Here is a 27,025-nt window from a genome sequence, read left to right as displayed (position 1 = left end):
CAATGCATTGTCTCTTGTGAATTTCACAAAATGGTTGCTTTATTGCGCATAAGGTTGCATTATTATCATATAATGTGAATCATGCGTCCTCCTCTTTGCTCTTATTCTTCATATTTACAGCGCCCTCTGACGAGTAATACATTGCGTTCTCGAATCCCCCGACCCCCTGGCCAGCACTACCTGCCGGAAACTGTCTTCTTTTAAGGAATATGATTCCAAAGGCAAAAAGCCCCAAAATAAAGATGATGGCAACTAGCAGACCTGCCAGTCCCCCTGCGGACAAACCGCTACCTGGAATAAGAAGAGAAAATCTCTCTTAAACATATAATGTGCTTAAAACAATTCTGATTGCACAAATGATATCCATTGAAGAAGACAATTTGAAGGAATGGTAAATAATTTCTTTCGTCTTATTATGGAGGAAAAAGTAATATAAATGATTTTTTTATTTTATACAAAATTTTATTTAAAAAAATGAATGGGATTGGGCAGCAGGCAAAGCCTATTTTAGCCCTCTCTCTAAAACAAGGTAAACACACACTATACAGGTATAATACTAATTAAACAAACACTGCAAGAAAGAAACAAGGAAGAAGGAGGAAAAAATACAATAAATTAAAATGATTAAAGATTTAAGATATTAATGGTTGAATATTATTTTCAGTTTGAAAACTTGTTATTTTATACCCTATTGGCATATTTTGCCGTTGGATCTTCATTAAATACGACTTTCTAGTATACTGACATGAATTTTAATCTAGTACTACGTTACTTTCTTTGACTGGAAAACGCATTACTTACTACTTGACGTTGAAGTCTGTTGTTGAGGGGCTGCCTTTGGGTTTCCTACTCCCTGTGGCTGAGTGAGAGGTTGGAGGGTCTGTCGACTGGGAGTGATTCGGTTGGTTGGGAAATTTGTGGTTGGCAGAGATGCCCATGGATTGTATCCTGTTGTACCTGGATTCGGATTCAGTGGAGGAAGATTTCCACTTGTCAGCTTGAACCCTACAGTACTCATCTCTGAAAAAGAAATATATAATTTATACTCATGGATCCCTACAAGTATACTCTTTGATAAGTTTACTCGTTAAAAATTTAACTAAAGCTTTTGAATTTTATTATGTAACTCGTATATATAATAAAAGTATTAATTTTTACTAAAATTATTGGTATGAAATACCGTCAATCAAATTGAAATAAAGATCTAAACATGCAAAATGAGGGTAATGAACTTATCTTATACAAAACTTTTTTCTCTAAATTATATAAGGACAAAATAGATATGTACGCGCTGCTTTCTTGCAGACGTATCTCCGTTTGGTGAAGCATGTGACATCATTCCATTTTCCGCTGTTGGTGTACATCTCCACACATTCCTCCTGAGAGGAACTCATTGCGTCAGAGGGCTCTCCTTTGTCCCAGTTCAGGAAATTGACAGCGGATCCGTCCTTCCACTGGAATCCGTCTGGAGAAAAAAGACATGAAAAAGGATCATCAAAATTTATGTTGTTTTTTCTGAAAACATCGCCTGCAAACAGATTCCATACAAACTCCTCTTTGAATAACTTTTTATTGACGAAGGAACTCGCCTCGTTTAACATGTTTTAATAGAAACATTTGCATTCCATTTCTGAAAGAACAGCAAATTTTGTTTTGGCCTGTATTTTGACAAGAACAAATTCACAGAAGTACATGTAGCTGTGGTTTGGGATACTTTGGTATTTACTTCAAACATTTATCTTCATACCTGAGAATCCCTTGGTCATTCCTAACCAGATATTTTCGGCAAATCTTGGAGCTGTTTCTCCTGGCTGTGCTTGATAATTCTGGAATCTTTGGAGAATAACATTCATTTCAGCTAGAGAGTGAAAACTGGCCAGTTCCATGCCCATTCTCTCACACATGTAGCTAGCCTCGGGCCAGGTCTTTGTTTTGAAGCCTGATATATAGTAACAGCCTTCTCCAACAGCAATAGGAGCAGACCCGTCACAGCTTAATGAGGACTGTGGAGGAGTTGGAAGTGGTGTGTCTAGAATTATCAAAAAAGTCATGCATTTGTTTTTTATGTTTTTTTTATTCATATATAAAGCAATATGACGACCAAGCAAATCAATGAATTCTTATTTCTTTTTTTTCGAAATTTATGAAGACTTAAATAAATTTTACGTCAGACTAATGTTTCTTATTTGTAAAATAGGCACTAGAAGAAAGCTTACTGTTGTTGATGTGACAGACAAATCCCAACTGTTGGTTACATTGTGTATCGTTCCATTTGTGATTCATGATTGCAACGCATCCCTCGCCGGCCCCCTTTGTCGGCTCCCCAGCCCCCCAATTTGTGTAGGTGACTGGCCAGCCAGATTGTACCCACGTATATGTACCAGAAGACTAAAACAAAGCATTTTTAATTTTCTAACAATACCCATTAAAATTTTGCAAACCTTTGCAATTTACATAGTGTGAAATAACATTAGGGATGGAGTGTCGAGTGACATCGGACTATCAACACGAAAAAGCTTAAAAACCTGTGATCTTTACAAAGCACTTAAAACGCAAGAATTTAAAATTATTTTTTTAATACATCTATTGAAAATTCTATTCAGTCCTTACGGTCTTGTCCGCCATTCCTATCCAATATCCGTTAGGAGCAAGGTCTCCCGCCAGAGACTGAACGAATCCATCCTCATACACACTGCTCATCACCACTAGCTGCGCACTGTTCTGCTGACACACTTGTTGCGCCTGCGCCCAGGAGCCAGCAGCACCATTTGGCGGGAAATATCGATAACAACTAGCTCCGAATGCAGAAAATCCCGAGGGACAAGCTCCCTGAACGGAAGTTACAGCCACACCGGACTCTGCAGGGGTAAGATTTCTGTTGTAGTCAATTTGAAAGCTAATTCAATCAAGTCAAAGGATATTAATGTTATGTATTTTAGAATAAGATTGTATATTTTGAATTTTTAATTACATGATAGGAATCAAAATTTTAAGCTTGGTTTCCAAGAATTGTCATTTTCATAAGTCAAACTTCAATTTGAAAAAAAAGACATTTATGGCAATATTTTAAAGTTTATATGTCAATCAAATGCTCGTATCAAGAATGGACAGACTGCAAATTTTTAATATATAAACAACTGTGCAAGGGTGTTCGACAATGTGAAAGTGTGAAAAACAAGAATGTAGGTAATATATTCGGCAATATTATATACTGCTTTTCTGGGACTTCTGCAAGGCAAGATAAATCATTATGGTTTTAGATTATAAAGATTCACAATCCAAATACACCAAACTGTCTGAACAATGTTCAGCTTCATTTAAAAAATATTATGTCTTGGAAATATAAATGCGATTAATAGTGTTCTGTGCACTATTTGTATATCATTGGCACGTGTGTAATGCCTGTGTTGATGAAAAAACATGAGAAAGAATTTTAAATCAACTGAAAATATTCAAGAATGCAAATTCTTATTTTTAATCTTTTTTTGTTTTTTTTTTTTTTTAAATTTCAGGTCCATTTCTGTTTTAATATTTCTATCTATAAAATATTTATCAACAATGAATTTTCCGATACCAAAGAAGATAGAGACAATTTAGGTTTAAATTAAATTCCAAATGATTGAACTTAAATTAGGATAATAAAAGTAAATGAAAATAAGTTGAAATAATGAGATGAAGAGCATGATGAGTGCTCTTTAGCGTAAACTGCAATGTGCAGTAACGTGATTTGATGTGGCTTACGTCGATGTTGTTGACAAACAAAATTTCGCAGTGCGCCACATTGTTTATCATTCCATTGACCAGCCGCGCTGCTGGAGGCGTACATTTCCACACAACGCTCCTGTACAAATAAGATTGGTGCACAAATAAGGACAGACCAAAGCAGTAACACATTGAAACAAGTAATACTTCGCAAACAGTGACAGAACATTCCCCCAAAATCTACCACACTTCCTTCTTTTTTTAAGAAATTGCTTTCAAATTAATTTCTGTCTCCGTATTAAAGATTTTTCTTTCCACGATATCGTGTGCATATATATCATTCATAACATTTTTAAACTGTTAAATTAGAGAAAGTATGGTAAAGTACGTTTTTTATTCAAATCAACAAAGTCTGCTTCATTCTTGTGTTTGTCGCTCTGAAAACAAAAGTACAAAAAGTCTCAGAGGCTTCATCGCCAGTAACTTCTGCAGCTGAAAATCAATGTTTATAACTTGGGACTGTGATTTCTAAACTTGAAGACAGTAGTTGCAGTGCATGATGGGAAATGCCTCGTGACTTACGCCGATGTTGCTGGCACACAAAGCCTCGGTTCTGACCACACACCGCGTCATTCCAACGCCCCGCCCTGTCAGAATCTATATATAGCTCGGCACAATCTTCCTGGGAAACAAGTCATGTACACCACAAAAATAAGCTATTATTTTAAATGCTAGCTATAGTCCCAGCTAAGTATGACCTACAAGTCAATTCCTGTAGCCATTTTTCAAATTGAGGAGAAAAGCAAGACAGTCCCACATACATATTTCTTCTTTTACGAATTAATGAATCTTCTCAATAAAACCCGAATTTTTATCTTTTATTTATTTGTAAGTGTGAATTTCTGTGAATAATTATTCCACTAGAGTTGGAAGGTCAAAAGTTCTGTACCAACTCCTTGAAATAGATTCCCTTACTCCTTGAAATAGATTCTCTTATGTGTTTTCTTTCGTGTTTAAACTTGAAGTAAAAGCCATCTTTAAATCATTTTTCAAAATAAGTTTCATTTGACTTACGGTAGTTTTAAGCAATACTTAAAAAGTTTTCTATGAACTGGAGTTGTACAAAGCAAGTTAAATTTGAGTATTACACGTAAGATCTTCATATCTTTGATAGTGGAGTTGTATATATTCCTATTTCAACATGACAGCAGACCATAGTGAGGGTCATACATAATTAAATGTAGTTTTAAGCCATCAAGGTTATTTACCGAGTTCCACTTGACGTTGGAGCCGTCAGGTGCGTTGTTAGGTTCTCCTTTGTACCAGTTGACGAACGTCAGAGGAGAGTTGTCTGCCCAGTAGAACCTGCGTGACTGACGCAGATCATTGAGACCAATCCAGAGGGTCAGTCTGGGATCTTTATCATACAGCATCGAATTCAAAAATACTAGAAAAAATTAAATGAAACCCATTCTTTTCTAACTTGATATTTAACAAGAGGTCCATGGGACCTTGACTGTCATCCAATTATCATTATTAATCTCCTTGATTCTCATAAGTTAGATTTTTTAAAGAGTAAAGTTCATGGACATTTTTGCTCCCGTTTTATTTGCGCCCCTTTTCGCCCTCTTCGCAAGTAAGCTAATTTAAAACGAGGCGAAATCAAAGAAGACAGAGTTATCTCTTTAACACAAACGTATCTGAGTTATTTTAAGATGATGCGAAAACGTTTGCTAAATGTGAAAGGACAATAAAAAAAAACTATATATATTAATGCCTTTTACACATATTCTTAACAAATTTGTTTCAGGACCTCTTCATATTTGGTGCAGTGTCAGTATTTACTTACATGTACCACATTTCCAGTAATTTGGACAAATGGTTGATCATTCTGAAGTCAAATTAAAATAATAGGAAAATGTCTCGCAGATATCTCTTTTCAATATATTTTAGCGACTTACATTGTTCCTGAAGACTGCTGATGGTTGCTAGAGACGCTCCTGGATACGCAGTCTGACACGCAGATACAGCACTCGTCCAATTCACTTTGTTTTGGACAATGAAATAACATCTATTGGCTAAAAACAATGGTTAAACTTTATCAAATATGTTAAAAAGTTACTTTTTTACTTCCAACCTGAAAACATGATATCAGATTTTGAAGACTACGAATTCACACCAATTTTATGTCGCTTTCTTTCTCCCTTTCTCATCTGGTTTTTAATGTTAAATTATTCGAAGTGAATTGTATCTAATGTAGCATATCTCTCAAAGATATCTAGACGATCGAGAAAGAATTAATTGCATCAAGGGTCAACTAGACTGGCACGTTCTGTTATCTTTATATCTGACAGAATCACTTAGAAAATTGCATTTTGAATGTCTGTTGGTCTTTAGAAAACTGCATTTTGAATGTTTGTTGGTATATAACACTGCATTAATTTTTGACATGTTGTGAAACTTACAATGTGGAACGGGTTTGAAGTTGGAATTTGGACATCCGGCGGCGATGACCGCAGTGGTTCCTGGGTTGATTGGTTTGGTACTTCCGGTCACTGGTCTCTTACATATAAAGTTTTTCTTCATGTTACAGTTGTCATCGTTCCATTCTGTTAATGATTGTACATAGAATTAATAAATTTTTAAAGTTTATATTCTGGAAAAGAGTTTAAAATTTATGTTGAACTATATTGTAACAAAGGGGTTGTCAATGAATGAAAAAATCATCAATTACTAGAAGTACTCAAATAATTATTATAGATCACGTTATTATGACTAATATTCAATGTGTTTTCTTTGCAGAAAAGAAATTTGTATTGCAGAAGTTGGTAAATAAAAATCTTACTTCCGCCTGTCCAGTAGGGCATCGTGACACAGTTTTCCCCTCCGCCATAATCATTGGGTTCATGAGGACTCCAGCTGACAAAGTCCAAAAGGCTACCGTCTGTCCACCTAAATAGCGCGAAATTCTTAAGGCCAGATAAAAAACATGGATACGTTTTGAATGCACGTACAAATGGAGTAGTCTTCTCAAAATAAAAGCAAATATTTTAGCTATTAAATTACATGTCTTTCAAGCACCCTGTAATTAGGATTAAACAGATCATATTCATATAATATGTATTAGCTTATAGAGGTGAGAATTACTGCGAAGTTTCACATTCAAGAATTCTTCGCAAAATCCACGGAAAGCTATTTTCAACTCAAATTTGTTTTGCACAACCTATGGTTTTGTTTTTTTACAATTGTTGATAAGGTATAGACAACTCACACATATTTGCTGTTATACTCGATGTCATTGAGTCCAATCCAGTAGTCCACCGTTCGTTTGGTCCTGGTATACTTAAATATAAAAGTATCACGTAATTCATTCGTTCAGTATTGACTTATCGCTACATCTCATCTTGCAGAATCAAGAGATTTGAATTTCTGTCAAATTTTGCAGCAGAACTCAATTCGTTGGTAATACGTCAGTGAAAATCGTCCCAAATCGCTCAATTGAGACTATTACGATCAACATATGCAGAGTATAAAACGAAAAAAAAAAACGTTATCAGACATGTACCGTATAAGCAACAGTAACTAAAGAACCGTTTCAGTAACGATTGAGAGTCCTGTAATCGAATCCGTATGAGAAAGTGACGGAACGGTTTACAAACGTTCCGAGTTATTATCGTGTGGTCGGTGTCCAGAGCATGTCAGATTTGTATGTTTCACGACCGGCAATTATCCAGTTGTAACTCAGGACTAACGGACATCAACCAAAGCAGTCCGGTCACGTACAGAAAAAGAAGCGAATGCAGTGGCGGATCACAGATTCTTGAAAAGGAGGGCCTGGGGCAACCAGTTTGAGGTCGGGTGAAGCTCCCGGAAGCTCTCTGATTTAAGAAGTTTTTTTTTGAGAAATTTTTTGACTTGCTTTAGCTATATTTGAGATATTATTAATGTAATATCCCAAACCAAAAAAATGATTTATATATTAATCTTATTTATATTTTTGGTCACAAGGGGGAGGGGGGGGGGCTACCCCCTCTTACATGTAATCCGCCAGTGGAATGAGTTCTGTAAGAAAAATATATGCAAACGCAAACCTACCGTACTTTAAACGGAACTACCGTTTTTAGTCCGGTGGTGTCCGTGCATGTTTTGAACATGCTCAAAATTTTCCGCTGAATAAAACAAACTTCACCGGACCTCTCCGGAAATTGAGCGTATACTACTAGGTTTTCACCAAATGAGAAACGGAAAAGAAACATATACATGTATATGTATGCAATTAAGCAAATGGAGGCGAACAGATTGAAAATTTTTCCTTTCATTTTAATTCCGGTAAATTGTAAACAAGTCCTTAATTTTACCTGTCCAACTAGCATGTTGTCTTCATCTTGACTGTGAATGCTTGCCAATTCTGCCCCCATTTGATTACAAGTGGATCTAGCATCAAACCAAGTCAAGAGCGTGGAGCCATTACCAGTGTAATAACAGAACTGATTATAGAGGACCCATCCTGTCCCACAGGCTCCAGCTGTAGAAACACAACATAACATCTTCATAATATTTTTTAATGAAATCTGCATGGAAACGCTGTAGAAAATTAGTGGTTATTGTCTTTATGCTGTATATTGGGACGTAGCTAGGGAGTGTTTAATGTGGAAGCAAATCAAGGCAGGGGGGTTGGGGGCCGCCTTAAGGCTCCCAATGGGTCCAGGGCAAAGCCCTGGTTGGGGCCCAGGGGGTGAAGCCCTTTAATTGGAAGCTGGCAAGTTTTCAGCATTTCTGACACTTAATTTTGAGTATCTAGAAAAAAGAGTAACATTAAAATAATCCGAGTTTTAACGTTTAAAATGCTTATTTCCTCATCATGAAATTAACGATAAAGAAGAAAAGTATTGCCTGATTTATGATGGGATTTAATTTTTGTTTTATAATAATAATAATAATAATAATAATAATAATAATATTATTATTATTATTATTATTATTTTGTGAAAATGATGTAGAAGCACTTGCGTACGCCTAGCTACGCGCCTGATTAAGAATATTTGGAAGGCAGTTCCGATTTGGTTTTCTTCGTTTCGCAATTCTATTTAATTCAAAGATAAATGTTAATATTCTTGTAGGATTGTAGTATTTCAGTACCTCTTTTACGATTTTTATTGCTTTTTACCATAAATTGGCAATTCTAACGATTTCTGTAACTAGTACAGGATCAGAAATAATGGAGAGAGGAAGACTTACATGATGAGGCTGTAGGAAGAGCTGCTGTTGTTGAGAGTTGCACCCCTTTAGCGACCTTACACACTAACGGCTTACTGAAGAAGCAGTTGACGTCATTCCAACCTCCGCTGCCACGAGTCAGTTCTACGCAATCTTCCGTATCGGCGAAGTTATTCGGTTCTCCTCGATTCCACTGGGTGTAGTCTGTGGCACTTCCGTCTGTCCACTTGTGTCCTAAAATGACAAAGATTTGATGCTCAGTTTGTTAAATCGACCATTCAGAGGAGCCGGACAACATTTCAAACGAGTACTTACCGCTTTCGATGTCTCTGTCATTCAGTCCGATCCAGCTGTTGACGGATCCCGATCTGCATAAGGAAATAATTAATAATAAAACAAAATTAATAAAATCATCAGACTATTTTCTTAATCTTTACAACTTATGATTTTTCCTTCATTTTTTAAAATGACATTAACAACAATTAAGACTTGGAAATAAATTATTTAAACTTAAAGAGAGCTTGCAATTTGCTGCTTTGATACTTTTAATCTAAGAAAACATGATTTTCCTCCAGCTTACTGTGTAAGAGTCTGAATAAAACTGTTTTCCCCAGCACTGTGAACACTGGCCAAGTCTCCTCCGTAACCTCTACAATAATCCCTGGCCTGGTTAAACGACATCCACTGGGTATTGTCCGTCAGTCCTACCGCCTGTTACAAAAGCACATTTGTAAAATTTGTTTCTCTTATTCCTTCGTAGATTATTATAACCCAAATGTAACTTATTAATCTACACTACGTCAAAATTCTGATACAGATTCGCTTTAAAAAGATTCAGGGTTATATATATCAAAGATGATAAATTCTGCACCAATACAGGACAACGCTGTATATGATGTAGTTCTATTTACCTGGTAACAGTACGACTGGTAGCTGCTGTAACCCCCGGGGCAGGGTAGATTGGCTGGAGGTTGTGTGAGGGCGGGGGTGGTGTAGCCTTGTCGAGGTAGCTGGCAAATAAAGTGGTGCTGGTCTGTGCAATTCAAATTCTGCCAAAGTCCTTTTGGATGACGGCTTGTTAAAGCCACGCAAGACGCAATTTCATTTCCTAAATATTCAGTCTTTTTTTTTAAATGCAGAAGTTTAAAAGGCACAATTTTTCTTATATATATCAAAAAAGAAATCAAAATTTTGTACAAACTGGTTAAGAATTATTGCAAAGGACTAGTACCGTACCAGTATGGGTAGCGACCCAGTTTGAGTAGGTGACTGGTACTCCGCTGATCCACTTATAAGTTCCCTGGGTCTGGGTGTCCGACAATCCGATCCAGAAGTAATCTGTCTGATAGGACATGTAAGCAGATAGGAAGGCTTCTGTGAATCTGTTAAAAAGCCATTCATCAGGAGACATAAATTAACATTTACTTTAAACCTCCTCTGGTGATAAGTATTGAAACAGATTCCATTTTAGTATTACAATATTACAATTTTTTTTTAAATGACCAAATTTTATATGCAGGCTGGGAGAGAGAGAGAGAGAGAAGGGGGGTCTGTATATCATACAAGGAAGCAGACAAGTTTTTGAAATAATTAATATAGTAACAGGGCTCTAATTGGCGACTATTTTAGTCGCCATGGCGCCTAAAATTTTTCATTGGCGCCTAAAATTTCTTCATAAGTCGCCAAATTGGCGACCGTTTTAAATTGACTTGACGCTCGTCAAAAATTTTTATGCCCCTGGATCGAAAGATCCTGGGGGTATATTGTTTTTGTTCTGTCTGTCTGTTGTCAACTTTAACCTAGCCCATAACTATTGCGCTGTTAAGGGTAAGGCTTTAATATTTGACATGAGTGTTCCCTTTCCATTGGTACAGAAATTTTTGATCACGTGATCTCAACTGTGACCTTTGACCTACATTCGAAAAACTTTAACATTGGCCATAATTATTGCACTGTAGTCTACGTCCCACTCCAGAATTGTGTTACAATTGGGGGCATAGTGTTTCACAAACACATCTTGTTTTTACAATTTTTTCCTAAAGAGAGAAAGGAGGTTAAAAAGTTTGCAATGGACATATTTTGTGTTTTCTTGTCACCTTTTCTTAGTCATGCACGTGCGAACGAAATTTCGCATCGCGTCAACTGGTGCACACAGAGGTCAGGTAGACCAGATAAGACAATAGCTGCCCCTGGTAATTAATCGACAGTTGTAAAAAGCAGTGAACGGTTGATGTGGTTAATCGTTTTCAATTATTAAATTCTCACTCGTTAGAGATATCGTCTTGCCATAAAGTTAGGTAATTGTATACGGACGAGCATAAAATGTTAATTGTGTAAACAATCATTGATATTATTGTATTTTAAAAGAATATTTCATGAGATCCAAGATCGATTAAAACTTTTTGAATATGAGTTTTACTTTGTTGCAAACCACAACCAAAAAGTATACGATCCTCTCCAATTCAGGCCGGTAGGAGAGAGCTATATATGGGGATATCGGACAGTGGTTGAGACGATGAAGTTTTACCTGCATGCTTAAGTTAAAACCTTTTGTTATTTAATGACTTACAATTGTTGTTAATTTTTTCTTAATGACTGCAATAGACCCCCTTTCCTTCACTACCCCAAATGGGTCTGTATATTGACCAATATCAGCTTTTAAAATTGGCGCTTAAGAAAAGCTTGCCTGACAACTGAAATTTTGCTCTGGCGAGTATATACTTAGTATTTAAATGGATTTTAAAAGGTTTCCTTGTTAACTCAAGCAATGCCACAATACATTCGAAAACATGGTGCAATTTTTAATGATATCACCTGTCATTTATAGCGGCTAGTGTCCCTTGGAATGCATTGACACAGACTTTCTGAGCATCCTGCCAAGTTTTGGTTTGGTAGACGAATCGGTAACAGTAGCTTCCATACCCGTAAGCTGGCTACGAGTAAAACAAAACATTTCGTTTCAAATCTCGTTTATAGATATTTGTAGATGGTTATTTAAAGTAAAGTAAAATACAGTGTATATGAGAAGATAGATGTCTTTTCTTCATAAGCATTGATAATTAATGACATTACAAATAGAAATTGCGCACTTCTAAAAAAGACAAGCAAAAATTATCTTTCGGGATAAAAGCTAAAGAAGAATACACATTTTATGAAAATTAACCCGAGTGTATATTCTCAATATTTTAGCATAATTATAATTTTGAAAAATATAGCTTCCAAAACCATAGATAAGAAACTTAATGTACATGGAAGAAACATGTTTTCTAGAAAATACAAACTCTGGAATAGCCTGGCATGCAACCTTTACGGCAAGGTTTGCCGATAAGGTCTGGGCCAGAGCTAACCGTGGAAACAACCCCTACACAAGTTTTAACCGTAACCCCTCCCCCTGCCATTATCAATAATGAGGGACTGAAGCGACAACATACCCAGGTACAGCCCACTGATTCGGGTTTGGGCGTGGCAGACATCAAGGTCATTGGTTTTTTACAAATAAAGCCATCAGCTGGATTTTGACATATGGCATCGTTCCATTGTCCATTCTATTTATAAAATGAAGGGAAAAAAATCAAATTAATAAACTGAAGTAAGTCAATAAAATTGTGTTTATCTACAAAGAAAAAATACTTCTTCACTTCTACTTTTTTTCATTGAATATAGTCATGTAAAATACGCCAAATAAAAAATTTCCTATATATTTTAGTTCTTCTTATCTTTCTCTGTGCAAAGAATTTCCTGTGAAACAATTTAATTTAGTGTATCTGACGGATTTAAAATCAGAAATCTTACCAAAGGAGAAATACCTGAGCTGTGAGTAACAAAAATAAGATTCTCTATAAAAAGAACTTTGACTTCGGGATTTAGTTTCAGATATACGTACCGTACTAAGCATGAGAACGCAGTCTTCATTTTTATGGCCATAATTATTAGGTTCGCGAACCGCCCAGTTTGTGTACAGTACAGGACTCCCATCAGACCAAAAGAAAGTCATCTGGTTCGCAAGGTCGTTTAGTCCGATCCAGTAACCATATCCGCCTGAACAAGAAGAACCATTAAATCAATTATTATTCCTTATTTTGGTAACAAATTTTTCGAGTACAAAACCCTATACCATCCATTTTAAAAAATGCTAAAAAAAAATCTGATCTTAACTATCACTTTCTTAGTAATAACATCAACAATCATTTTCTTAGTAATCACATCAGATACAAAATTCTACAATATCTGCCAGCAACTACATGCAACCTTCAATGAACGAACCAGGCAGACAAACTTTGCCTATTAATAATTACTTCCTCAATAATTGTTATTAGATATGGAATAACATAAGTTACATGTCACATTACACCACATTACAAATAACAATCAAATACTAGAGTATATGATAGCGCAGTAAAATGGAAACAAAAAATTCAATGATTAAATGCATCCGATTGCAAAACATTTTAAAGTGAATCCAAGTATGGAAAGAAGATGTAAATCTCACGCTTTGGAATCATGGTCATGACGAAGTTTTGCTCTTCCCTACTGTTTATAGTGGCTAGAAATGACCCTTGACGATGGCAAAAACTTTTTGCAGCGGCCCAGTTCTGTCGAATTTGCCACAGGTGATAACAGTTTCCTTGGAAAGGCTTGTAACCATCTTGGCATCCCATGACATACCCGTTTTTGGTGACCACAGGAGGGGGAGGGGTAGTGGTAGTCCGCTGGCTGGCTGAAAGGGGAACCAAAGGTCAAAGGTTATCAACAGCGAGTCGAATGGTGCCATCAGAAGGAAATTGTTGTCATAGAACGGACAGTGATAAACATAATTTTAAAGTTTAAAAAAAGATTTGGAAAATACATGTATAGAAAACATGATAATAGTTTTGTTTGAAAAAACTTTCTAACTGCTGATCCTACCTTTATCACAAACAAAAAATCACAACAATGAAAAGAATCCAATGTTCAGTAAATGATTAAAAATTGCAAGTCTGACTTAATCTTGTACTTTAGGAGATAAAAGATGAATTAATTTTAGTGTTGTCAACGAGTACCCGGTTAACCGGTTAACCGTCGAACGATGCAAGTATCGATTAGTAAAACTGCTATTCGGTTACTCGGATATAAAGTCATTTTACAGTGTAAATAAGACTATCCGAGTAACCGGGTACTCGATCGGAAAAGTAAGCGAGTAACCGGTTACTAAAAATCGTCCAATTTGACAACACTAATTAATTTATTTCATAAGAACCTTTCGCATTATTCAAGTACTTTTGGAATTTACGGATGTATTCTGCTGAGATAACTTGTATTTAACTTTTCACTTTTGGCACTTTATTTAGATGTATTCTTTATTAGAAAAAAAAAATATAAAGTAGAAAAATATGAGTTAGTGAGCATATTTTTGAGATACAAGACATTGAAAATATGACAGAAACCAGACTTCTTGGGATTTTTCATGGAAAATGAATGAGATATTTCTTTCTCTGAAAACATATGATCATGAAGTAAACCTCCCTATTTTTTTAGATGACTAAAACTACAAATTTAAGAATAAAAATGCAAAAAATAATAGGTGGTTAGTGGGCAAAAATATTATGCATATTTTGATGGATAAAACCAGAGGAGTTCCGTAAAAATGGCTGTCACCACTGGTTCCTTAAAAATTCGCTGAATTCGACATTTTAAGCAAATGAAAAGAACTAAACAAGGAAAGATTTGGAATATAAAAATCCGGATTAGACAAGTTTTAATATATTATCTGTAAAACCAATTATTTTTTTACTGCTCTTTCAATCATTTCTTTTAATTTTTCAGATATTTACATTGCTTTTTACAGATGAAGCCGTTCCTGCCGGAACATGGACTGTCGTTCCAGTAGGAAGTGGAAGTATAAATGTTGCCACAATCCTCGTTCCTATTTCTGTAGTTGTTAGGCTCACCTGTTACAGAATACCATAATAAATTAGTCCTACATGTGCAGGCTGAAAAAGTGACGCTATAAAAACATAACTATATGTACCTTCTGTAATATAAAATGTGAATTAAATATAACTGGTTAAGATGAGATATTACCATTTTCTAAGTTAAGGTAAAATAAAACCATTTATCCAGTTAAGGTAAAATATAACCATTTGCCCAGTTAAGTAAAAATATTACCATTTGCCCAGTTAAGGTAAAATATTCCCATTTGCCCAGTTAAGGTAAAATATAATCATTTGCCTAGTTAAGGTAAAATATAATTTGCCCAGTTAAAGTAAAATATAATCATCATTTGCCTAGTACAATTTTACCATTTGCCCAGTGGAGGTAAGCTACGGGTGAACCGTCAACCCATATAAATTTGTTCTCCGTCGCTCTGTCGTTAATCCCAATCCACAAGGCTATAGAATTCATATTGTTGATCTTTCCTACGAAAATATGACAATTCATTTAAAAAAATATATATCCCTGGGTTTGTTTGTGTTTTCATAATTATATTTTTCATGTATGCAGAAGTTATGAATTCTGTACAAAATGCACAAGTATTCTTAATGAACAAAATCTCAATATATCATTATGTCTTGCAGATCTTGAATTTGATTTTTAACAGGAAGAACCATGATAACCAATACATTTATTCGTAAGCCCCCTCCTCATCCTTTCCATTGCTTAAATTGCAAAATTCTGATCATATATTTCAAAGCTGAAAAGGACCACACAGTGAATCAATATACTGGACATAGGGACTATGCCCCCTCCTTACCCGCAATATAAGCCTGCTCAACACGGGATTCAATACTGGCCAGATCTCCCCCATTATTTCTACATACTTCTCGAGCATCCATCCAGTCCAACTGTTTATCAAAAAACTGGTAACAATTGTTAGAATTTGGATCCTCCTCCCAGTTCAAACCGCAGCGGACACTTATAGGCACTATAAAGGTAAAACCGTAAAATGTCATATAATGTGTAAGACCATCACCAGACTATGGATTTAGCAGTAAATAATTATAAGACAATTGTGACAACCCTTTCTACCACATTTCTCAGCCCAGGAGTCGATTTGAATCAAATAGGCATACTATTTATATGTTTCCAAATTAGTTTGACATAATACAGCCATTTTGACATATTTTTGTTAAGAAAAATTACATCCATAAGTACAGGTACAATATGTTTTTGTCAGATGGACACAGTCGCTAGACAACTTTGTTAAAAAGTAAATACCATCTAATCCTTTGGCTCAGGTGAGTTCAAAACTCTACAAATCGGAAATCGATAGAGAAGTGTAGAAAGTAAGAAGGCAAGTAACGTTAAACCCTAATACAGCTAATTAACAACTGAAAGTACATGTACTCTTATAATATTAACAGTTAGATTTTGAATTTCATCTCGCTGGAAGAAATTAATTGAATAATACTAACTGGCTGCAGTAGTCGAGACGCTGACGGGGAGCTGGGCGTTACCTGAAAATAGGATTTAAAAAAGAAATAAAATCATACGAATTTACGAAATGAAATAAAGAAAATATGTTTTCATAAAAAAAATGTATATTTTTCCATTTAAAAACCCTTTTATCTATAAGAATGAAGAACTTGAATGGTCACTGACTTGCTGTTTTCTGGCAGATGAAACGGACAAGCGTGGAGCACTGGCGATCGTTCCATTTTCCCTGACGGTTCATAAAATTCATCTCCACACAGTTCTCTGTTCCCAGATTGTTTGGTTCATGAGAATTCCAGTTATAATACTTGCTACCCTAAAAAAAATTAACAAACGGCTGTGCATCTTTGCAATACAAATAATAGAAAATTTCAATTATATACAAATTATATACTAGTATATTGCAATGAAAATGATGAATTATGATTATCCAATTTATGCATTTTAATTTATATCATCTTGATATTTATTCAAGATTTTACTGACGGTGGTTGCATCCAGCCATTGCCAACGGCCTTCCTGAGTCCTGTCATTAAGTCCTATCCAATACTCTTTTCCATGGGATTGTCCTTAAGATACAAAGAAGAAGGGAAAATAGAATCTGCATTAAATGACACGGCAAGAGAAAAATCTTTCGTTAAACAATATACGTAGGCATTATTATTGTCTCTAGTCTGCAATAACTGGTAATGGAAACTTACTGAGAATGTAAGACTGGACGGCAGCTGAGTTAATGGTAACTAGATCCGCCCCTGCATTCTGGCACGCTTGGCGGGCATTAAGCCATGATAACCTGGTATCATTAAACTGGTAACAGTTTCCATTGTAAAGCAACCAGTGACCAGTACATTTAAACTGGGCTGTCAAAGAAAATTAAAGCAAAAATAAATAAAAAAAAATAACTGCAAAATATTTTGCACTTCCTTGCATGATAAACAGGATGATGAAAACAATGAACTCACCATAATTATTGTGAATAAGTTTCTGATATTGTGATTCAGAGATAAATTAAAGAATGTTGACATCTTATTTTTTTATTAAAAATTAAGACAAAAAGTATATTTTTTAAATACTTATTCAACATTTTTTTTACATTCACAAATGCATATGTGCTCTAATTTAAGTATAAAGAAAAAAATATTTATACTTAGTCCTAAAATAAGCTTACGTCTGGGCGTGGTTACTGGGTTGACACGTTTACCCATAGGGATTTGACACACAAACGCCTTTTGAGTAACACAGTTGTTGGTAGTTCTCCAGGATCCGCTCCTGTCACCTACAAATAGGAAGAATAAAATTAATAGTTTTGTACCAAAATTATAGTCATGTTAACGTGAAGCGAAATAAGACTGTACAAATTTCTCTTTTTTTGGGCCGGGGGGGGGGGGGGTATAATTTGAATAAGATTCGGACATACACAGAAAGGAATTTAAATCAAAATAAATGAAAATTTTTTTGATAATACCAGTGTAGATATAGCCACAGTCCTGTCTGTTGGGAGTGTTTCGGGCAGCATGGTTCCCAGGCCAGTGTTGATAGTGCTGAATATTACCACCATTTGTCCACATCCAGGGCCCGCCCGTCTTATTGTTGTCTGGAGGAAAGGATTTCATATGTAGATAATAATGTTATAATGTAGCATTTGCATAAAAACATTATAATATTTAGATTAAAAGTTGACATTGCATCTCGTCTTCTAAAAAATCAGAGGCCGAAATTCTAAATTAGCATAGCCAATCAGATGCCACCGAAGGAATGTTCGATTCTTATTATTATTCTTAATAAAGAAATTCGACTCTATTAGGAACAACTAATGGAACATTCATGATTTACAGCGGTTTTTGAAAAAAAAGTTAAAAATATAAAAAAAATTATTTACAATCAGATTAATACATTATTCAAATTTTCAGCACGTCAATGATAAAAGGATTTCTGCATTACATGTCGAACACGTACCAGTAAGTCCAATCCAAAACGAGTCTATGCCAGCTGACTGTAGTTCATCAAGATAGGAGTTTATGAAGTTAGTAAACGTTGTCCTAAACAGAGTTTTTTTTTCTTAAATACATGGATTTTGACAGTTATTACCTTTATAGCAACAGTAACAGTAACAACAAACGGTAATCATGTATAAACATAAAATCTGTCTTTGGAAATCAATGTTAATGACCAATAATCTCACCCATAAATGGAGACAAGGTTTCCTCCAGAACTTCTACAGAAAGTGTTGGCCTGATACCAGTTGTACTTAAACCGAATGTTGAATAAGAAACACAGTTTCTGGTGGGGCACCCAACCCGGCATGCACACACCTATTTGACAATTAAATAATCAAACGATTTCAAATATTAAGGTAACTTAAAGTATTTCTCAAGTTTTCCCATCAACAAATCAACTATGTAACTTGCGAGAAATACGCAAGCATTTATTTCAGACTTCAAGTAAAAATACCTAATAATTAGAATTTCACAGCAAGAGTGTAGATTTATTAATTTTCTAATTTCTAGTACTACCTATTATTTCTTATAACTCACCCTCTGGTCTCTTGCAGACGAATCCTTTTCTCACGTTACAGTTGTCCGTAGACCAAGATTTGCGATAGTCTTGTTGTCCGTTATTCATCCAAACGCAAGTGCGATTCAGCATATTGCTAAAATAAAATAGTGTTGACGTTCATTCAGTTTCTTTTTATAATTCAGAAGTAAAATTCTTATTTCTTAACTGGTTCTCCATACTGAATATTGTAAGATGGTGGCCTGTTCCCGCTATAATTTGCAATTGTGCCTTTTCAGTGACCGTGTTGTATTGAAAATATTGTCTTAAATCATAATTGTAACACTTGCCTAATAAAGACAGTTGCTTCTTCGGGTATTATTTTAAAAACTAAGAGGTATATTTGCTTATGTACTCATATTCATTATAGATGAGAGTCGCTCATGTGAACATCACAATCAGAAGTTTATTGGTTTACTTAATTCTCTAATAAGGCTTGATTTTTAAACCAACTCACGTCCTAAGTACGGGAGGTTGGCCATTAGCCCAGTACTGGAGTGCTCGATTTGAGGTCATAACAGTCCCATTCAACCATTGCCAGTTGTTCGTGTTACCCTATAAATGCACCATGTAATACTCAGAAAAGAGCATGGAATATTTTGTGAGAAATGAATTTAGTAACGTCTTTAGATTAAAAAAAAATAGTAATTAAAAGTTGAAATTCCTGTTCACCATCTGAACGCTGTGTAGTGCCGTCCACAGAGGGCGCTTGGTGTTTCGGGCGAAATCATGAATGGCGATTTGATCCTGGTCATTGTCGATCTCTACTAAATCTCCGCCATTTCTGGAGCACACGTTTCTACAGATACAATATAAAATTAGAAATGCTTACGCCAGAAATGTACCACGCAAGATAACTAGTATATCAGGAAATTAATGAATGACATTTTCCTTCTTTTCGACAAATTCTGGATTGCATTACAGATTGATACGTACACAGCACCGCTCCATGTTTGTACATCAGTGGGGTGGACCTGATAACAGAAGTTATTGAATTGCTGCCATCCACGGGTAGAGTCACAAGTCAGTGGAGTGCCTGTCAAAAAATTTTAATTAATATTCAGATTGATTTCTCTCTCTCTATTTCTCCCTCCCTGTCTCTTTCTCTCTCTCTCTCTTTTAATTAATAGTCAGATTGATTGCTCTCGATCGATCGATCGAACGAACGAACAAACAAAAACTAAATCACAGAGGTCTTCAATGTGTTTCAGTCAATATTTAACTTTTGGAATTTGATCTTTTAGCAAGTAGCACATCTTTTTAAAAACCTTTTATCGTCGTAGTGAATATGGGTTCCAAAGATACGAAAGTTTTTATTTCATCTGAAAGTACGTTTTTGAACAATAAATATAACCGAAACATTGGAATGAATGACTTCAAAATCCATAGGTGTCTTAATTCCTCTAACCATTCTACACACACATATTAAATATAAAGGGTAATTAAGTCTATTTTAATTGCATCACATAAAGCGTAATGGTTAGATATATCGTCGAAACCCACGGTCGTGTCGCTTCTGAGGCAAGACCGACCGACAGTGGTTTTTCGACGATGGGACAGATAAAGCAATATCAAATACAAAATGTTTAGTTTTCGTTGTACCTCTTGCTCTCTCGCAGATGTAAGCATATTTCTGCCAGCATTGAGTGTTGACCATTCCCGCTGTACCACTGATGTAGACACAGTGGTCTGTTGTGGATTGGTGAAGATGTGCCGCCGAGCTGTAAATTATCAAGCTTATATGGTTATTGTGAGAAGTTGTTGTTCTGTATCCTATTGTTATATGGTTAAGGTTATTGTGGTCGTGTAATATAGGCACTTGTACATGTATAAGCTATAGGATGAATTAATTTTGCGTTTTATTGATGTACTTAAATTGCATATGCTGCATTAGTACTTAGATGTGGTGGTTATACTCTTACGGACTAGTTGCATTTGGCAATACTTATACAGTTATATATAACAGGATGTATAACTATACAGCAAGATAATTTGTTACAGTGAGGAGTATAATGTATTTTGTTAAACTGATGAAGTTGCTGCACTTGAATCTAAGTATACTGAGGAAGCAGCATAATTGCAGTTGCTGGCTTCAGTTGAAAGACTTCTCCATAGAGGTTTGTGCATTGAAGACATTCTGACACTGAGGACGGATAAACTTGGATCAATCTTGATGAATTAGCTTACGTAATGACTTGAGCCACTGGTGACTTGTCGCCCCACACCCAGGCCTGGGATTGTGGGTTTTTGTTGTTCATACCCGTCCACCATTTGGTATTCCTTAAATGTTGGTGTTGCACTATGTTTTTAATGGCATTTGTTATATACGTCTGAAAAAAATAAACACTGCATAAGACTCAATCAAATAAATTCTGAATTCGAACATTTCATTAATTTCTTTGTTCGATTATTCAAGAATACAAGTAGTTATGATTTCACCGTTCTATCCTTTTGGAATAGTCATTTTGCCATTCTTCCATTTTGGACTAATAATATAAACCTTTTGCTATTTTATCCTTTTGGAATTTCTTGATTCCTGACATTAAAGACTGACTTACTTTTTCTGCATTGTTTTCAAGTTTGAGAAGATCCCCACCCTGTGACGCACACCACGCCTTCGCTTCATTCCAGCTTTTGAGATTCACCCAACGAAATCGATAACATACATTTGCATATGCTGACCAGTATAGTGGACAGTTTTGATTGGTTGATGAAACTGTAAAATATAAATTCAAATTCAAGTATACAGAAAAGATATTCTTATTTGATTAAGTTTGATATATTAGTGCATGTTCCATCATTTTTAACGCCCCTCTCGGAGAATTTTTCACTCAGATGGAGACGCCACCACTTGTCGGTGGAGAGCTGCAAAATTTTTACCTATAGATACTTGGCACTTAAAGATCTTTTTTGTGCCAGCACCTACTACGACTCGGGACCTCGGTTTAAATACGGTCTCATCCGAAGGACCGGGCCAATCACTTTGAACTAATTGTAATACTGAACCTGAATATTGAACTAGTACAGTTGAGAACACTACGATGCAGAACTTATTTTCAGATCATCGCCGTTAAATACTATACTGCTTGTGATAATGGAAGGTTGCAAGTTACTAGTATTTAAAAGAAATCTTAATATCGATGTGAAATTTCAAGAAATACAATGTATATATATATAGCCAAATGGATAGACAAACGTGCTTAAGTAATTGTGCCAGTTGGTGTTTCTGTGAAGCCTGCCTTCACAGAAAATCGAGCTTAAGATCTATCAGTCTATCCCTGTAGTTCATTTTATCCTACACACTATAGTTAAAGCCATTGTGAGACAAATATCTTCTTTTATTTTTTTGAATTTTTGACCATTAATATATGTATTATATCTTGGATTAATATTTTGCCATTTTTTAAAGAAAAATTTTGCATTTAATTTGATAGTAAACGTTAATATTTCCATCGCATCTCGCAGATTTCATCTGTATATTGCGAAAAGACAAATTATTCAACCATGTAGTACAATGTAACGATCATAACTATAGTACGATAATTCATCCGTTAAGATTTTCTTGTGGTAATATAGGTAATGATATTCTTATTTCAAAAGCATGCATACACATTTTTCACGATCAATGCACCGATTCTTGAAGAAATTGTTATTCTAGTATTTGGGATAAATGACAATGGGAAAATTAGTGTATTTTGTATTAAGGAATAGCTGTGTAGTTTTTTGGTTTTATGATGTGATCAATCAATTTGCTCGCTTGATAATTTGCATAAACGCCGAAGGCGTTTATGCGTAAAATTATCATACGAGCAAATTGATTGATCATCATCATAAAACTGAAAAAACCAGACTTATTCCTTATATTTACATTTTTACCTGGCCCCAGGATCATGAAGCAAACTTAGACTTAAGTCAAATTTTCAATCACCTGTAAAATGTTATTATTGAATTTATCTCTAAATTTGCAGACAACACCACTTTTGTAAAGCAATATTGAAAAATATTTTAATTTTGTTCTAATTGACTTTTACAAAAACTAAAAAGAACATAAAGATTTTGACTTAAGCTTAAAATGTTTCATGATCCCGGGGCCTGATCATTAATTTAATTTTTAAAAAAATCAATATTAAGAAATCTCAGCATCCCCACCAGGCGTATTACTAAGCAGCACGCAGCGAAAAAGCATGCAGTTCTGTCACGTGCTGAGCAAATCGATATATGGGGATATAAAGCCATTACCTTATTCGTAATTTTATTTCAGAGAAAGACATTGGAAAATGTAAATATATATTTGGTGATCTCTGGGTGGCTCGTAGACCATGAGAATAATATCTTCTTAGAGGACCATCATAGACCATCATATGAATTGCTTTCATAAAGTGGAAAATATTGTACATTTGCGTTCACTCAGAAATTAGCATGTCTCATTTGCGTTAATTGCATGATATCTGGCAGGTTTCTTGGTTCCTATCATTAATAGGTGTATGAAATTGTTATTAGAACTTCATTAACACATGTTTAGATTTTAGTAAGTCCAGTTCGAAAAATACAATAGAAAAATTTATGCAATTATATGGAAGTTTATGCAAGCTTTTGTATGTAAATTTATGAAAACAAATAATCGTGTTTGATCTGGATTAAATTTTGATAAGCTACGATTCCAGAGCCTGCTGTACACGGGACGGTAAAAGGGGGTCGAGATAAGATAACCTAGTGAGTTCTAAGTTGTAACCTAATACGACAGAGTACCCGTAATTTACCCGCGGTTTAACTGATACTCTAAGTACGGGTCAAAACCTTGTCTTCTAAGCTATATGTATGTTATCATATTTTTACACCGTTTCCTGAATACATCAGGTTCTTGTTTTTGTTTATTTGTTTTTTCTCTCTCTTTCTCTCTCTCTCTCTCTTTAAATTCATATTTTACAGTGCATGATATCAATTAAAATTTTAATCAACCACCAAAATGTACAACGAATATTTTTTAAAGTTATTTTTTAAGGGTCCTTTGCCTATTGAATCAATTAAAATCTATAAATAATACGTAATTTTGCATAATTTAAGTAAAACTACTATACATTTAATCCAAGTTCTATGAAAAAAATACTCTTAATTGGTAAGGATTTTTGAGTTGCATACGTTACATGAGCATGATGGTAAACAAATCTTTGATGCATATCTATTATCAGAAATACCTCAAATATCCGGGTGAAACTTTTGTGAGGCTTTTGGTCATATACAACTTGTTTTATGTAACTGTTTTTAAGGAGCCTGTATATACTTTTTTTTGACATTGAGAAAATAATACCTTGTAAAGGTATAAATATTGGGTTTATTTATTTTATTTTATTATGAACACTGTTGCTTACATGTACTAAATAAGGAAAAACTGTTCAATCAATTTATTTCGGTTTAAGGTTCATTGATAGTCTGATAAGATTTGAGGGCAGAACACTCTAACTGCCTAAAAGTACCATAGAATTAGAACACTTTTGTGTGCAGTTAGTGTATATTTAAACTCGAAATATTTTTTTCTATTGTCCTTATACAGTATATAATGCGATTCCATATATGTATAGATTGTTGGTGTCGCCAAAATGCATTATAATTTATTCCCTGTTTCCAACAATATTTCTCGTGTTTATCAAATTGATTGCAATTTCAGAATTACTATAAATTTTGGCTTTGAAAAAAAGTTACATTTGTATACCACGTATCTTTCTTTATTCTATTTTGACGTTTTGTCGATTTTTTTCCTCCGTTTTTTTTTAATGTAAAAGCAAATCATCAATAGACAACTCTTCTAGAAGTCAGGAAAGACAACTCGTGGAGAATTCTTGTATTTGGGATACAAATCTTTGAATATTTTCAGATGTTTTGCTGCACTTTATCACTTTTGCAATCTGGCTGACGGCAATGATACCTTTGTTTATTCTATCAGTTCTATACCTTAAAGGAGATGGGCGAACAATTTTTTTAAGCGGAGAGAAATGCCTATGGTTTGTTGTTGAAAGTGAAAAATTGAATCTCAATTATAACACAATTCTCTGACATTTCATTTAAAATTGATGCATACTTTATGTAAAATCTCTACAATTTGAACAAGCTCACAAGTGTTGAAATTATTTGTCTATGTCTATGAAATAGCATGTACACACCAGAAAGGGCAAAAATAATCATTTCTTATAGTATAACACACTTTTTCTATGTGAGTGGGTTTTCGCTCGATTTTTTTTTTTTTTTTTTGGAAATGTATCTTTAAAGTATGTTTAAAAATATGCATTTTTGCTTAGCATGGAGCAAGAACCCACTCTACCTTAAAAATACACATTTATGACACAAAATTAATATCTTTCTGAGAAATATATTCAAGAGTCATATCACAAACAAGATTTAAATATCGTTTCCTTTTATGAGTTATTTGGTGTGGCGGTTAGCGTGTCAGTATCTAGAGATAAAATGAAACTCAGGATTTTTATCGCTTGGGTTCAGATCCCAAGATATCCTAATTTTTTTAATCCATGGTATAATTTTTGACAACATAATTTTTCCGCAGAAAAGTTATATTTGTCATAATTTCATACTTTTCAATAATTAGAACTTCGCTCTTATTTGGTTCACAAATTGAATTTGATTTTTATACGGTTGAATCTATATGCATTTTGACCGCCTTGTTCGTCCATCTTCTTTGAAAGATTTTTTTTTTTTGGGGGGGGGGGGTCCATTGCTTAGTCCCGAATTAACGTGGAAAGACTTATGTCAAAGTAGAATTCATTGAATGAATTTGAGTTCCTCGTAGAAGTGTCCACGTTCCGAGTTGATTTTCAGAAAAGCAATTGCACATTGATTGAAGAATCTTTGAAGAAGATAAACGTTCATTATCTAAGTCCACATAGGAAATTAAAACCTATTACATAGGCGTCGCAAGCAAATTGAAAGTGGGGGAGGGAGGCTAACCCAACAAAAACGTTTGGGGGTTAAGCCCCAAATTTCAATGCCTATATTATGTCTATCTTTGCAAAAAAAAAAGGGGGGGACTAAGCCCCCCACCCCCCCCCCCGGTTCCGACGCCTATGTTTTATGCTTATCGCTGTATTTTGTGTTTAGACGAGACTCTTAATTACACAAGCAATCGTTTGCCGAATCCGTTTCAGACCTTGTTCTAAACTTTCTAAGACTTAATTGCTGGTCTGCACAATTTAGGAGTTTTTAAGCTTATTGTGTCAGTTGATCGAACATGTTGATCTTGGTAAATGATAACACAAGTTTTTCATTGTAATATTATGGAATCCTGTGGCTGCCATGATTTTTGCGTTTGAAATATACGTACATTTTAACCCCGTCATCGAATCGTACTATCGTCATTGTATCAATGACACCCACTAAGCATTTTATACTATTATACATTGGTCATATGATATAATACATGTATATGGTACAAAAATCCAAGATATTAATTTTTTGACTCTGAATCTCATCCCCTCCCTACATGTATCTTGTTATATTGTGTTCTGTATATTTCTTTCAAACTAGACTTCGAATAAATTGCATAGATCTGTCAATTAATTTCCATGTTTTACACACAATTTAAAAAAAAGCATTGTTTTCCTGTATATATGCAAAATAAAATAACAAATGGCAAAAACATAATATTATTAGATCCTGTGCTACATCTCGATTCATATAAAATATAACTTACCAAAATTTAAATACTGTAGAAATATAAATGATGTGAAACCAAGAATTCTTAATCCTTGTTTGAAATACATTTTTTTTTTTAAATTAAACAAATATAAGCAATTAATTGTCCATAATTAACACACTCCCCCAAACAAAAGTCGCAGCATGCACCACTCAGTTTTAGGAGGTGTAATAATGACAAGCATGTAATTTCATGAATTTTGGACTTTATGCAATGGGGTCTGCAAAGGGGTAACGGTATCCATAATTTGAAATAGCTTTCAACCTTCTCGATAGATAAAATTTTGATTTTGATAAAGGAAGTGTATAAAAACCGTATATTTTTATACATTTTTCATTCTTAAAAACTTCATTTTTCACTAAAAAACCCCTCTTTGTAACCTCAACAAGAAATGCTCTGAGATGCTTTTATTTACAATGCAAAGTATGATACAGATAACAA

At 34.7% G+C, this 27,025-nt stretch overlaps 1 protein-coding gene across 1 annotated transcript; it reads right to left on the bottom strand.

Annotated features, from left to right (window-relative positions):
* Window positions 1–26,651, bottom strand: LOC133187974 (macrophage mannose receptor 1-like). The gene is made up of 41 exons (XM_061323369.1): window positions 26,582–26,651; window positions 21,441–21,598; window positions 21,070–21,212; window positions 20,485–20,603; window positions 19,819–19,918; window positions 19,555–19,681; window positions 19,340–19,437; window positions 18,864–18,979; window positions 18,512–18,641; window positions 18,286–18,368; window positions 17,795–17,923; window positions 17,498–17,605; window positions 17,031–17,189; window positions 16,816–16,898; window positions 16,498–16,645; window positions 16,311–16,352; window positions 15,650–15,820; window positions 15,198–15,314; window positions 14,730–14,846; window positions 13,409–13,636; window positions 12,803–12,957; window positions 12,351–12,464; window positions 11,734–11,852; window positions 10,156–10,301; window positions 9,831–10,027; window positions 9,500–9,630; window positions 9,235–9,287; window positions 8,941–9,153; window positions 8,061–8,227; window positions 6,974–7,044; window positions 6,548–6,654; window positions 6,168–6,311; window positions 5,664–5,780; window positions 4,971–5,149; window positions 3,742–3,841; window positions 2,611–2,858; window positions 2,217–2,388; window positions 1,748–2,029; window positions 1,289–1,465; window positions 805–1,020; window positions 1–291 (listed from the first exon to the last, which is right to left on the bottom strand). Exons 1-41 carry the CDS (start codon window positions 26,649–26,651, stop codon window positions 80–82), a joined length of 5,766 nt encoding a protein of 1,921 aa, XP_061179353.1. The 3' UTR covers window positions 1–79.
* Between the last annotated feature and the right edge of the window lie 374 nt (window positions 26,652–27,025).

The sequence above is a fragment of the Saccostrea echinata genome, unplaced genomic scaffold, assembly GCF_033153115.1.
Source record: "Saccostrea echinata isolate AGI-Se365-2 ecotype Australia unplaced genomic scaffold, CSIRO_AGI_Sech_v1 ptg000001l, whole genome shotgun sequence".
Classification (NCBI taxonomy): Eukaryota; Metazoa; Mollusca; class Bivalvia; order Ostreida; family Ostreidae; genus Saccostrea; species Saccostrea echinata.
This window is presented reverse-complemented; position numbering and strand designations above follow the sequence as displayed.

Excerpts from the sequence above, each read along its gene's own strand:
- LOC133187974 (XM_061323369.1), bottom strand. The coding sequence starts at position 26,651 with ATGTATTTCAAACAAGGATTAAGAATTCTTGGTTTCACATCATTTATA. Across the intron at positions 19,682-19,818 it reads CAAACATGGAGCGGTGCTGT|AAACGTGTGCTCCAGAAATG; the intron begins GTACGTATCAAT and ends TTGTATCTGTAG. Across the intron at positions 11,853-12,350 it reads AATCAGTGGGCTGTACCTGG|CCAGCTTACGGGTATGGAAG; the intron begins GTATGTTGTCGC and ends TTTTACTCGTAG.